Raw genomic sequence first — 12594 nt, 5'->3', positions numbered from 1 at the left:
GGAAAACTCCAAACCCACTTACTTTCAAGTCAATTTTTTCCCTTCCTTCCTTAATTAAGTTGGTGCTACTCTCAAGAATTCCCCTCGAAGGCCCACACGTTCCCGTGACGCTGGTGGAGTGACGCTGGTCCCTCTCCCTGCCCACTCGGCGACCCGAGTCCCCCCAGGTCTGACCCCGGGTGATGCCCGAGGTGAGGTTCCGGGACCCGCAGGCTGCTGCCCAGGTCCGGGTGTGGGGCCCAGCGCCTCCCCCTGCCTCAGCCTCCTTCCTGCCAGAGCGAGGGCAAGCACCCCCAGGTTGGCACTCACGGGCCACGCCGCCCCCCAACAGCCTTCACTCTGCACTGAAGTGACTCCTGTCACTGTCTCCAGGCAGGCAGCCCCATGCCACCCCCTTTGAGGCACTGCCACTTGCTGCCCACACACCTGCCCGAGTCGCAAGGCCCATTTCTGCCCTGTAAGCAGCACATGATGAGGCTGCAGCTGACTTGCCAAGTGCAAGCATGGAAAACAAACCACTTTCAATAAAACAGGGAAAATGCCCTCAGGTGGACGGTGACAAGGCCCTCTCCAGGCCTGTGGGACTCGGGTCCCGATGGCCCTGAACAGCTGCTGCCTCCTCGACACCTGCTCCCAGCCCTGGGCCGGCCCCACGGGGGCCCCACCGGCCCCAGGGCAGTCACGGCCGTCCGCACAGAGGCCGGCTGCGCCCAGCGCCAGAGCGCTGAGGCTGAACCGGGAGCCGCTCCAACTCCACCAACAGCCAGCACTTCGGGGACGGAGGAGAGAGAGTTGGGTTGGGTCAGAAGCAGTTCTTTCCGCACACTGCCGTGCAGTGGGGCAAAGACAAGAAACAGATTTAACACGTTCCCAGCCTGACAGAGGCCACACCCTCGCATGTGTCCCCTCGGCTCCCTGCAGCCCTCACCTGCGGACGTCCCTCCGGCACACCGTCCCGGCCACACGGAGGTCTGACCTGAGTTCATGCTGAGCTGGGCACTGACGCGCCCGCCCGGCCCCTCTGGGCCCCTGACACTGTCCGTGCAGTGAACAGTCACCGAGACACCTGTTCCCACGCACAGCAGGGTCTTCTACAAGAAGCCCACGCCCCGCCCGTTCGCCACAGCCTGTGATCTCTCCTCTGCAATCTCCCGGTGGAGCCCGCCTGCCCCAGGGCACGAGCATTCCTGGCACAGGACAGAAACCCTGGGCTCAAAACCCTGCGCTCGGTGGGGTGTCAGAGACTGTATGCGGGGTCTCCACTGGGCAGCCCACAGGCTCGCCCGGCACCACGGCCACACAGAGGAGGCTCCTCCAGGAGCCCCTCTGCTGGGGGCCACCCTCGCCAGCCCAGGCCCCAGACCTCCCATTAACTCCAACTCCTTTTTATAAAAAGATTTTATTTACTTGTTTTTAGAGAGAGGGGAAGGGAAAGAGGAAGAGAGAAAGAAAAACATCAAAGTGTGGTTGCCTCTCATGCGCCCCCCACTGGGGACCTGGCGGGCAAGCCAGGCATGTGGCTTGGCTGGGAATCAAACTGGCAACCTTCTGGTTCTCAGGCTGCCTCTCAATCCACTGAGTCACACCAGCCAGAGTGACCCCGACACTCCTCCCACCGAGAGGAACCCTCGTGCTCCAGGGACCTGCTCGGCACACCCAGCGCCCGGGGCACATCCCGCGTGGGGGCCCGTTTTCCCTCGGCAACAGTGACCAGTGCCGCTGTGATGACCACAACGGTTCCCAAACACTCTGTGACCGACAGCCACGAACGGCCGTGGACGTGAGTGGAACCGAAGTCCCGCCACGACTGCACACACAGTGCACAGATAATAGTGACATGCAGCCGCTGTTCTGAAGGCCCAATGACACAAGGGCACGTCAGCGTGGCTGCGAGTTACAACAGCAGACATGGGCTCTGCTGTCTCCCCCACGTCACGGACGACGGGACAAGCACCAAGAGCCAAGGGGCGCACAGAGCCGGGACGTGAACCCCGATGTGCAGCTGACACTGCCAGTCACGCCGGGCGCCCAGGAGTGGAGAAGCGCTAGCTCCTCTCTCCTGTCAGCCTCAGGGTGCAGCACCCCCCCCCCCAGGGTGCACAGCAGGGGCCTCTGTGACCGGCCTCTCAGGAAGCAGCCGTGGCTCAGCACAGTCTGTCTGTGCCCCAGGGCCTGTGCACCTTGCCAGACAGTCCGTCTGTCTGCCCTGCCCCAGGCGCACCTCCACCCAATAGATGGGGCGGTCTGCTCCCCCCGCCCCCACCCCACCCCACCCCAAGCCCAGGGGCCGTCCTGTGATGCTACCGGGTGGAAACACAGGGGGAAGCTGGGATGGGAGCTCTGTGCTACTTTGGCCACTTCTCTATGAATCTAAAATTACTTCAAAACAAATGGTCAAAAGATTATTTACAAATGCAATAACAAGATGCTTCAAGCGATGGAGGTGGGAACGAGGGACAGGGCAGTCAGGGCTGCGGAGACCGCTGGGCGAGTGGCAGTCCCCTGGGGCGATCCTGCATTTCCCTCCACTTCTGTCTGCATTTCAGTTTCCCGCCACTGAAAAAAAAGGCCTTTAAAACTTTTCTCCGAGTCTGCAAACTCACATCCGCTCACTTGCACTGGCTCATTACATCACCAGCCATCCACACCAAAACAACAAGCAAACAAACAAACAAGCCCACCGGCCGGCCGCCTTCCCACCCATCTCCCCACCCTCCGCCCCAGCCTGCCATGTGTACCTGTGAATGGTCCCAGCACTTCCCACCCCGTGGCCACCAGGGTCCAGGGACACTCAGGGCACAGGCACCCCTCCCCCTGCTCCCTCACACAGCTCAGGGGGGACCTCTGCCCCCGCCAGCTTCGAGCTGGGTCACATCTCCTTCAGCTTGGGACCCAGAACCCCTGCCGCCCTCCACAGCGGCCGGGCGGCGCCTGACTCCCCCGTGTGTGTGAGATCCGCACCCTTCACTGTTTCTGGAGCACGGGGCGCCACGCCAGGCCTGACGCCCGGCACACACCGCCGGCTCTAACCGGCACCCAGAGCGGGAACGCCTGTCCCGTCCCGTCTGGGAACGCGCACAGCGCTTTCCTGGGTCTTTCCAGGTACCCAGCCTCCCAGAATGCACAAAACTGATCAATACCTGGGTCGGACATGCTTAAATCTAGCATTTTCCCACTTGGGTAACTTGTAAAGTAACCCAGAAATGGTTTTATTACCTTACAAACGCCTTTCTCTGCCCTGGCTGATATGGCTCAGTGGACTGAGCACCAGCCTGTGAACCAAAGGGTCCCTGGTTCAATTCCCAGTGAGGGCACATGCCTGGGTTGTGGGCCAGGTCCCCAGTGGGGGGTGCTCGAGAGGCGACCACACATGGATGTTTCTCTCCCTCCCTCCCTCCCTCCCTAAAAATAACCAAAATCTTAAAAAAAAAACCCTCCACTTTCCAAGTGGCTGCGAGGATGCGAGGCAGAGGAGACCTGAGACCCCAATGGCGGGAACGTGAACCGGTGTGGCTGCCGCGGGAAAAGGGAAGCAGCTCCTCAGAGTCACATTCGAGTCACACGGAGTGTCCCTCGAGAGAGGCGGGACACTGGTGCGCACCTGCCGGCAGGTGGAATGTCCCCTCAGGGGAGGGGCAGACGGACAGACCGGACAGACCGCGCTCCGATCGCCCGCACGAGGACCTCTCGCCCCGAGGAGCAGCGGCCGGTGCGGCCCCCACGCGTGGGAAAGAGGCCGGCGCAGAAGCCCCTGCGCCTCACGGCTCCACCTGCGGGAAATGCCCGCCGCGGGCCAGTCTGCAGGCACAAACCCAGGGTGGCGGCTGCCAGGGGCTGGGGGCGGGAAGAGGGGCGTGACTGGGGTCCGGGTGTCCCTTGGGGGGGGGACGATGTTTGGAACGAGACAGAGGCGATGGCCGCAGACACCGAACGCGCTCGATGCCACAGAGCCGGGTCGTTTCGCACCCTGTGGACTTCCCGCCAATCAGGTAAAGGCTGTGAGGTTTAGAAAGAGACCTCAAACGAGTGTTTACTGGGACGACGCCCGGCACCCGGAAAGCCGCATCGAGTGTCTCCCACCCTCGAAGTGAGCCACGCAGCGGCGGCCCCCGCCCGCAGCGCACCTGCCTGGCTGCCCCGAGCGGAAGGCCGGGCCCTCGGAGGGCAGAGGCGGGTGACGATGCGGGACCTCTCCGTCACGGGGCCGCTCAGGTGACAGGGTCCCCAGATGGAATGAAATTCTGATCCCTCAAAAAGCCAACCTGCGTCCACCAAAAGAAAAAAAAATGAAGGCCACACAGAGCCCCCCAGCTTCCCGGCCACCTCCTCGCGGTCTGCGCTACCTACTTCACAGCCTTTGCTTTTCAGAGAATTCCCACCTGACACGTGTCTCTTCCTGGGGCTCCCCCTGTGGGACCCCATCACTGAAAGGGGGCGGGGTCCCACGAGAGGTGGACCCGCCCACATCCCACCCCAGCCCCTCGTGGGCCCCCTGTGGGTCCCGCTGCCTGCTGCCTGCCTCACTAGGAGGGGCTGCACTCGCCTGTTTCACAGACAGAATGAGTGACAGCCGGCCCGGGGGCTCTGTCAGGGGGAGGCACCACCTCCAGAGTCCCAGGCACCGCATCTGCCAACAGCCCTTGCTCCCAGGAGGGCGGCGGGGAGGCCTGGGGGAAGGAGGGAGCCCTCCCAGTCGGTCCTCTGCTCCGGGGCATTTACTTCCCGAGGGTGCCCCGCCCACTGAAACAACCTTGAGTGGCCCCGGGGCCACCTCCCTCCGTGCTGCCTAACCAAGAGGGGACCTGTGCCGGGCCCTTGTGCTGCAGGCAGACCTGGGGACCACTTCCGCTGAGACTGCAGAATCAAAAGGGATGGGGTGCGAGGGTCCCCATGAGAAAAGGCACCAGAGCGGGTGGGTGTGAAAATTTCAGAAACAACTACACAAGTACCGAGTCGGGGTATGGAACTCTGAAACGGGAAACAATGTAACACCCGCTCAAGGAGTACAGAGGAGGCACCAGGGCAGTCGGAGCACACAGAGGCAGCTGAGACCACGGGCTGGGCGGGGCGTGGGGGGCGGTGGTATCGAAGGAGCCGGGCGGGCACCCGACACATCACTGGGAGCCACAAACACGAACGCCAACTCCGAGGAGGCTCCTGCACTTCTCGGTCGCCTTCCATTCACTGTATGGAGGAGGGAGCAGCACCCCCTGCCCAGCACCCCTCCCCCCCCCCGCCCCTTCCTCACCCTGGTCTTCAATGAAGCCAGCACCCCCCCCACATTCTCAGATGCGGCCACTCGGGACCAGTCTCTCTTCCCCCAGCGGGTGTCCTGCGCCCACACCCTTCACGGACACTCATTCGGGGGCAGCGGGGAGTCCCAGCGTGGGACAGTCCCCGTGGGCAACCGCAGCGAGGAGACCGATAGACCTGCCTCCTAGGAGCCTGTCTCAGCGGCGAGTACCCCCACCACCCCGACAAAGTGGGGGCTGCCTTAGCTACGCCTTTGGCTCTGACTCCTCCCGCACGAAGCCCACACAGGACAGAGGGACACGCTGGGGACACCAGGAAGACACATCAGGAGACCCAGGCTGGGAAGCGGCTGGCGTTGCAGGCCAGGCGGCAACCAGAACGTCTGGGGAAGTGGGGAGAGGACGGCGGGCTGTGGGCCTGGAGGGCGCCATGGCCGTTCAGGCAGGGGCAGGGGCAGCGGACGGGCACAGGGTTTCCTCGGGGGTGGGACGGCCTGGAATGCTCCAAATTACATGGTGGTGGTGTGAGGCCAGGTCCGTGAACATGATAAAACACCGAGGTTCGCACATTAAGCGCCGCACAAACTCTACCAACAAAACTGTTATTTTAAGGAGCTACTGAGCCCCGGCCAGTGTAGCTCAGTGGGTTGGGTGTCATCCTGCAAAGCGAAAGGTGGCAGGGTCGATCCGTGGTCCGGGCACGAGCCTGGGTTGCCGGCTGGGCCCAGTTGGGGGCGTGTGAGAGGCAGCCGCACAGTGATGCTTCCTTGCACATCAATGCTCTTTCTCCCTCTCTTCCTTCCCCGTCTTTAAAAATAAGTAAACAAAGTCTTTTTAACAAAGATACTGAAGAGACACCTTCCAGTCACAACAGGGCCTGACTTGGACCCTGGTTCAGTCCAGTGTCACGATCTGCCACCGTGAGAAGCAGGCAGAGCCGACCCCGCCTGTGTGGGTGCAGGGGGCTGCTGGCGCCTCAGACCGGCACCCAGGGGCTCCGTGGGCTGGGAGAGGGGAGGGGAGAGGCAGGCAGACACCCTTGCTTTGTAGTTATCTTATGCAATGTTTTGATTCCAGCTCCCACTGGGGGGGTCCACCTAAGACCAACAAGGCCCAGGGGCTGGGCCTCGGGCTCTGACGAAACAGAAGCTCCAGGCTGGGGGCGTAGGGGCCGGGGCAGCACGCTGGCCCTGCTTCCCAGGCTGACCCCGGGCCTCCACCCGCCCTGCTCAGCCCGTTAACAACAACCTCAGGGGTCCTCGTGGAAATTCAAGAGCTGCCTCTCCTCTCCCAAGAGCCTCCTGGGCCCGGAGTCCCTCTCAAGCCCGCCCGAGCTCCCACGCTCAGCACCACGCCTGCCTCCCTTCCTGGAGTTCAGGCGTCGTACTCAGCATCTTGAAGCGCCGAGCAGCCCATTCCTCGGGCCCTGGGCCCAGACACTGCGGGACGGCCTCCCTTGTGACGCCCCCTCGGGTGCTCGCACTATCCCCAGAGCGTCAGGTACCAGAGCTCAAGGTTAAGCTGTAATCGCCAGTCTCAGGTGGGCAGGGCGCCTCCCCTGTCTGACACCTGCTCCTGCATGAGCCGTGTGTCTGGATGGCTAATCAACCGTGCACCTCACCAGGCAGCACGCACAGGGAACAGAGCATCCCGGTGACGTCCCCCACCCACAGCCACAGATGGGGCCGCTCCAGAGTGGCTGGGTGGAGACTACAAACAGAATGTTGGCCTCCACTGGGCTGTGGCTGGGCCCCCTCTGGAGACAGAGCCTGGCACTCCCTGGGCATGGCGGGTCCCCACCTGCCCAAGTCCCGTCTACATGGCTTCCCCGCACAGCACGGCACTTGGGTCTGGAGGCTCTGCCAGGAACAGGTGTGCCAGGTGTCGGGGCTGGTCCCCCCTGCCCTGGACAGAGCACCTGGTGAGCGTTACGTATTGGGGATGCACACCTGACGGCATGTGGCCAGGGACCTCTCCTCGGAGGGGCAGAGCGGCTAAGCCAACACCACCAGGACTCAGGCAAGGTCGGCCAGACCTAGAGAGTGTGCTGGCCTTGTCCCAGTGGGGCGGGGGGGCGGTTAGGGGGGCAGGGGAAGGTGCTGCAGCTCACGGGGGCACCCGACGACTCCCAGAGCTCCCGGCGCCGCACGCCTGGGTTCGTCCACTGCCTACGCCTTCCTTTGCTTTCCTGGCGGCATTAACTCTGGTTCCCATGAAAAGCCAACAAGGCCACCGCCTGCTGGCCGCAGAGCCCGGGGAGACCTCCCTTACCGGCCCTCGCTCCCTTGCCTCCGCTCCACTGGGGCATGGAGCCACGCTCTGACAGAAAGGCACTGAGGACTGGACACAAGCCCCCAGCCACCCGGGACAGGAGCCCTGGTCCTGGTCTGTGACCGAGACTCGAGGCAGCCGGTGGAGGGAATGCCCCCACGCCACCGTGGGGTCTCGAGAGAGCTCAGTGACAGCCGCACTGGCTGACCTGTGGGGGCCTGACAGCTCGGTGAGCGCGCTCCCACGCGGGGGCCTCCCACCGCCCATGCTCACGGAGGCCTGCAGGATGCAAGGCACCAGGCCCCGGCCGGCGTGAACCGGCCTGTGGGGCTCTAGCTTCTCTGCCAACCGACAAGCCTGATGGTGTCAAGATAAATTCCCAGGGAGCCTGACCTCTGAACCTCAGCGTTTCCGCCTCTCTCTGCACCTCTGGGTGCCAGCCACACCCAGAGGTTACCCGGTGAACCACAGTAACGGGGCTCTCCGGCGCATGGCCGGGCCCACGCCTCCCTGGAGTCCTGTCTGTTGCAAGATGGGCACTGAAGGAGTCTCACCGCAGACCCCCGCACACGGGGCAGGGACCTCCAGAAGTCCCCTTCTGCCCCAAGTCCAGTGAAGTTCAGGCAGGCTGTGCCCAAGGCACCCGCGCCACACTGGGGCCGGACCGCAGTGCGGCCGTCCACTGGGCCCTCACGCTTTCTCAGGAAAGGGACCACACGCACTCAACTTCTGTGGTCCCCCGTCACAAAGCCCTCTTCAGGACACCCCGGTCTCACCTTCTAGCACTGTGCTCACCACGCTGGCGATGCTGCTCTCGGGGGTGTGCCCAGCGGTCCCGGGGCGAACGCCTCTCTGCCCCCGTGCTCAGGAGGGTGCTGTCCCCAGGCCACTTCCCCTCCTCCCCCGCCCACCCCGCAGCAGGGCCGAGGCGGGAGAAGCCTCCAGGTGACTCTGTGACCAGCTGCTGAAGGCGGGAACCAGGCTGCAGCCTTCTGGGTGCCCCGTCCCCACCGCTGAGCAGTGCGCAGGCCCTGGACCAGGTCCCTCTGCACTGCCCTCCCAGCCCCTTCTCCGGGGGGGGGCCTCACTCAGCCTCCTGGAGCCCCCCACTCACGTCCACAGGCCACTCATGACTCTGCCTCCAAAGCAGCTGGGCCTTCGTTCTCCTTGTGTGTTAACATGTCACCAGCTGCCAGGAGACCAGCTGGACCCAGGGTGGCCACCCATCAGGGTGGGTCACCCCACCTCACCCTGCACCCCATCAGGGCGCCAGGGCAAACACTCAACTGCCAGGGTCCCCGAGACCAGGAGCAGCCTTCAGCCCATCACGTCCTGGGACCACTTCCTCTGGGGGGGCCCTGGGCTGGGCTCTCCATCCAGGTTTAGGAACCCCCTGGGGGCAGACAGGACAGGCCCCACGCCCGGACCCCCATGACTCACGAGGTTCCAGCCCGCACGGCTCAGCTCAGCCCCCTCATCTTCCCGACCACCAAGGGGCGCAGCCACCCCCATTTTCCAGGTACAAAAGCTGAGGCTTAGGAAAGCTACGCTATTCACCAAAGCCCCAGAACTGGTGGGGGCAGCATGGGGGCCTAGATGTGAGCGGCACCCCTGCTAACAAACCACTGGTCGGTGCAGACCAGAGCCACACCAGAGCCCGAGCCAGGGCACCATGCCTGGGGCGCAAAGGCCCGCGTGCCCCCCCAGACACAGCCCCCTCACCCGCAGGGCCCGCTGTGCTGGCCCCTGCAGCCTGCCAGGATTTCCCCAGGCCCCGAGCGCTGCCAAGGCCCTGCCCCCACCTGCAGTGCAGCCCGACCACCTTCCAGAACCAGACTGCCCACGTGGCACACCGCCTGCCCAGCGCAAAGGCCTCTCACAGGCCGAGGTGCGCCCTTCAGACTTTGGGGTGTAGCACGTGCGAAGACACCAAGGAGCAAGACAGCTCACCGTGTGTCAGCCCTGCCTCTGTCCACCAGCCCAAGGCTCAGAAATGCTCCTGGGCAGGGGGCTGGGCTCCCGACCTGTCCGTTAGCCCCGGGCAGGCCAGGTGGCCCAGGGAAGTGACCGAGAGCGCCCGGTTCACCTGCCAGTCTCTGGGTCAGAAGGTGAAGGGGCGGAGACGGGGTGCAGCTCTCCCAAAAGACAGATGAGAAGAGCGCAGAGGACCAGTGCCAGTTTCAGGATCCTAAACTTCACAGGAAAAGGCGGGGGAAAAACATGTTGTGTGATGATATCTTACCTGGCTGGAGGGCAGGGGATGGGCCCACAGCCAGCACCAGACCTGGTCAGGAGGCTGGGGGGAACCAGGGACAGGGGCTGCTGGGAGGACCCGGAGTTGCCAGTGTGGGTGAGGTACCGGTCCGGGCCTCCTCGGATCCGGGCCACTCGGCAGGAGGTGCATTTGAGAGTAATGCATGTGGATCATCCCGAAACCATCCCCCATCCCCCGCCAGTGGAAAAACTGTCTTCCAAGAAACCAGTCCCTGGTGTGAAAAAGGTTGGGAACCGCTGGGTTGGAGCACCGACCCGATATGCAAGGTTGCAAGTTCAATTCCCAGTCGCGGAATATGCAGTAATCAACCAATGGATGCATAAAAAAGTGGAACAAGAAATCAGCGTTTCTTTTAAATTAATAAGTAAAAGTTTTTTTGAAGTTATTCCCATTTCATGGTGTGGAAAAAAGGCGTAAAGCCAAATTTATGTGAACTTTTTAAAAATCCAGGATCTGAAACAACCAACCCTAGTCATACTTCTGATATGAGAGAAAGTGACTATGGCCTGTTAAGTGTGACGGTAAGCCAGGGTGAAGAGTGCGCCAGGCTTCAAACGCGGCACTGAAGTCCTGCGGGAGGTGGCGAGCCCGGGGACTATCCTTGGAGGGCTCCGAGAAGAGCTCGGGGGACCGAGGCAAGGTGGGGGCGGGAAAGCCGGGCAGTAGCCCAACCTGCCGAGGGATGCAAGGGGGCTGGACTCGGCCCCTGCCTGGCGAGTTTCACATCAGCTTACAGCGGAAACTATTTTTAAAAATCAAGAGTTACATTTTCTAAGGTTCACCAAAGCAATTCAAGAAACAAAAATGTATTTTGTCAGACTGGCAGTCACAGGAGCGCCGCGGCAACTCCTGTTAGAAAGAATAAACGGGGCGTGGCCTGGCTGGCTGGGCGTGGCCCACAGACTGAAAGGTCGAAGGTTCGGTCCCCAGATGGGGCACGTGCAATACGCAGCAGATCCAAGTTTCCTTCTCACAGGGGGTTTCTCTCTCTCTTTTTTCTCCCTCCCTTCCCCCCTCTCTGAAATCAATAAAAGACAAGGGAAAAAAAAAGAATAAACCCCTGGGCATTGAGAAAACTCTTGACACCCAAGGTAGAAATAACAAAAAAATTTTGCTTCTTTAGGTTTTAGGAGCTAAAATTTTCACATCTTTTTCTTATCCTCTTATTTAAATCCTTCTTCAAGATTTGGAACAGATCCAAGGGGCTTTGCACAACCACCCCACCTCATCTGGGGGGCAGTGCACACACACTGTGAGTGGGGGGCTGGGTCACACGCCCACCAAGATAAGGCAGGGTGGGGGACAGTAGGGTGCGGTGGTGCCAGAGCCCACGGCCCCTCCAGACTGCCCTCCGACAAACCTCGGGGGTCCCAGGGGCTGCTCTGCAGCAACCCCGGCAGGGGCCCCGCAGTTAGGCTCAGAAAACGCACCCCGCACAGGAGGAATCTGCTCAGGCAGTTAAGTGGGTTTAAAGCCTAACCTACCGTCCACCTGCGAAGGCTCAGATTCGCCGGAGAATCCAAACCCCACCTCTTTCGAACGGTTCAAAGCACCTGAGCACAGTAACACACTGAGCACCCGAGCCCAGACGTTAACTCACACTCGAGGCAGCGCTTGTGAAGGACACCACACAGGCCTCCTGTGAGATGCTTTCCACAAGTTAACTTACTCGGTGAGTTGCTTAGTTAGCGTACCACAATGAGAAGCAGCGACACCATCTGAAGTTCTGTCCAACGCAGCAGATGACTGTCCCCTCCTTCTCCTGAATTAGGAAATGCATTTAGAAGTTTCAATGAAGAGACTCTTCCAAAAATTCCTCTGAAACAAAATGAGGATTCTCGGCGTGTAGAGTCGGCCTGCCCAGCCTCACGGCGGTGCGATCCGGGTGCACCCACGCGGCCTGAAGGTAGGGTTCGCCCCAGCCCTGCCATCAGCTGAGGGCCGCCCGCCAGACCCACCGATTTTCTCAGCCGGAGCCGTTCCATGCCAGGTGAGCTTGTGCCCACTGTGCCACGACCCAGGGACGCCAACAGGGCAAGGGTCTCCCCAAAGCAGTCAGCAACCAGAGCGAGCCCGCAGACTGGGAGGGCCAACGCAATTTTTAAAAGGAGAAAGAAAGGACACATCAGGGGCAGGGCACCCGGTCAGGTAAGCCCTGCCTCTGGAGCTCAGGTTTCAATGGTGCCTGTGGGTGCCCACACTACTGCTGGGTCTGCAAGTGACAGGTACTTCTCACTGTGGGTCAAGGTCAGAAAGACAGACCGCCCCTTCTGTAAGGAGAGTATACAGAGTCAGCCGGGGAGCAGACAGTTGTCCCCATGCCCACTGGCCCTACGACCTTGGCAAGTTCTCAACCTGTCCGGCTGCTGTTGTCTACCTTTAAAACGAACTCCACTGACTTAGCGAGCTGTCCAATGGATTCGAGGATGTCAATCAAACACAACACAAAAGCTTGACCTTCCTCAAGGTTCTTCACTTTTTCCAGGCCTTCAACTTTTAAACTGAGTTTCTGGAAAAAATGGATGTGTGGAGGCCAACACTTGCTGGGCACTTCACGGGAAGGAGAGGGGAGAGCCTCGTGCAAGGGGGAGGGGCTGCCGACAGAGCATCAGAAGCCAAATCTGCCCCCAAGACTGTGACACCAGAGACCAGGACCCTTGCCCACAAGGCAGGAGTCATCTCCCAGGTGGAGGGTTAAATAAAGCCATTCTGTAATCGCTGATTTCCCTTAAAAGTTGGTCAGGCTGAGCCCCGAAGAAGCTTTCCAAGTGACACCAAAAAAAAAAAAAAGGCACT

The 12594-nt window shown here is 61.4% G+C and overlaps 1 protein-coding gene across 3 annotated transcripts in view; it reads right to left on the bottom strand.

Annotated features, from left to right (window-relative positions):
* The window catches only part of AGO2 (argonaute RISC catalytic component 2), a 71133-nt gene that overhangs the window by 57329 nt on the left and 1210 nt on the right, over positions 1-12594 (bottom strand). The window contains exon 1 of one of the 3 annotated variants that reach the window (XM_053660840.1): positions 11468-11553. The exons of the other annotated variants lie outside the window; for them this stretch is intronic. Coding sequence (XP_053516815.1) covers position 11468 — 1 coding nt within the window. The 5' untranslated portion in view covers positions 11469-11553. Of the gene's footprint in view, positions 1-11467; positions 11554-12594 lie in introns of those variants that run through there. 3 annotated transcript variants of the gene reach the window in all.

This window comes from Artibeus jamaicensis, unplaced genomic scaffold, assembly GCF_021234435.1.
Source record: "Artibeus jamaicensis isolate MK-2021 breed Jamaican fruit bat unplaced genomic scaffold, CSHL_Jam_final scaffold_916, whole genome shotgun sequence".
Classification (NCBI taxonomy): domain Eukaryota; kingdom Metazoa; phylum Chordata; class Mammalia; order Chiroptera; family Phyllostomidae; genus Artibeus; species Artibeus jamaicensis.
The sequence above is the reverse complement of the archived record's forward strand: the minus strand, read 5'-3'. Positions and strand labels throughout refer to the sequence as shown.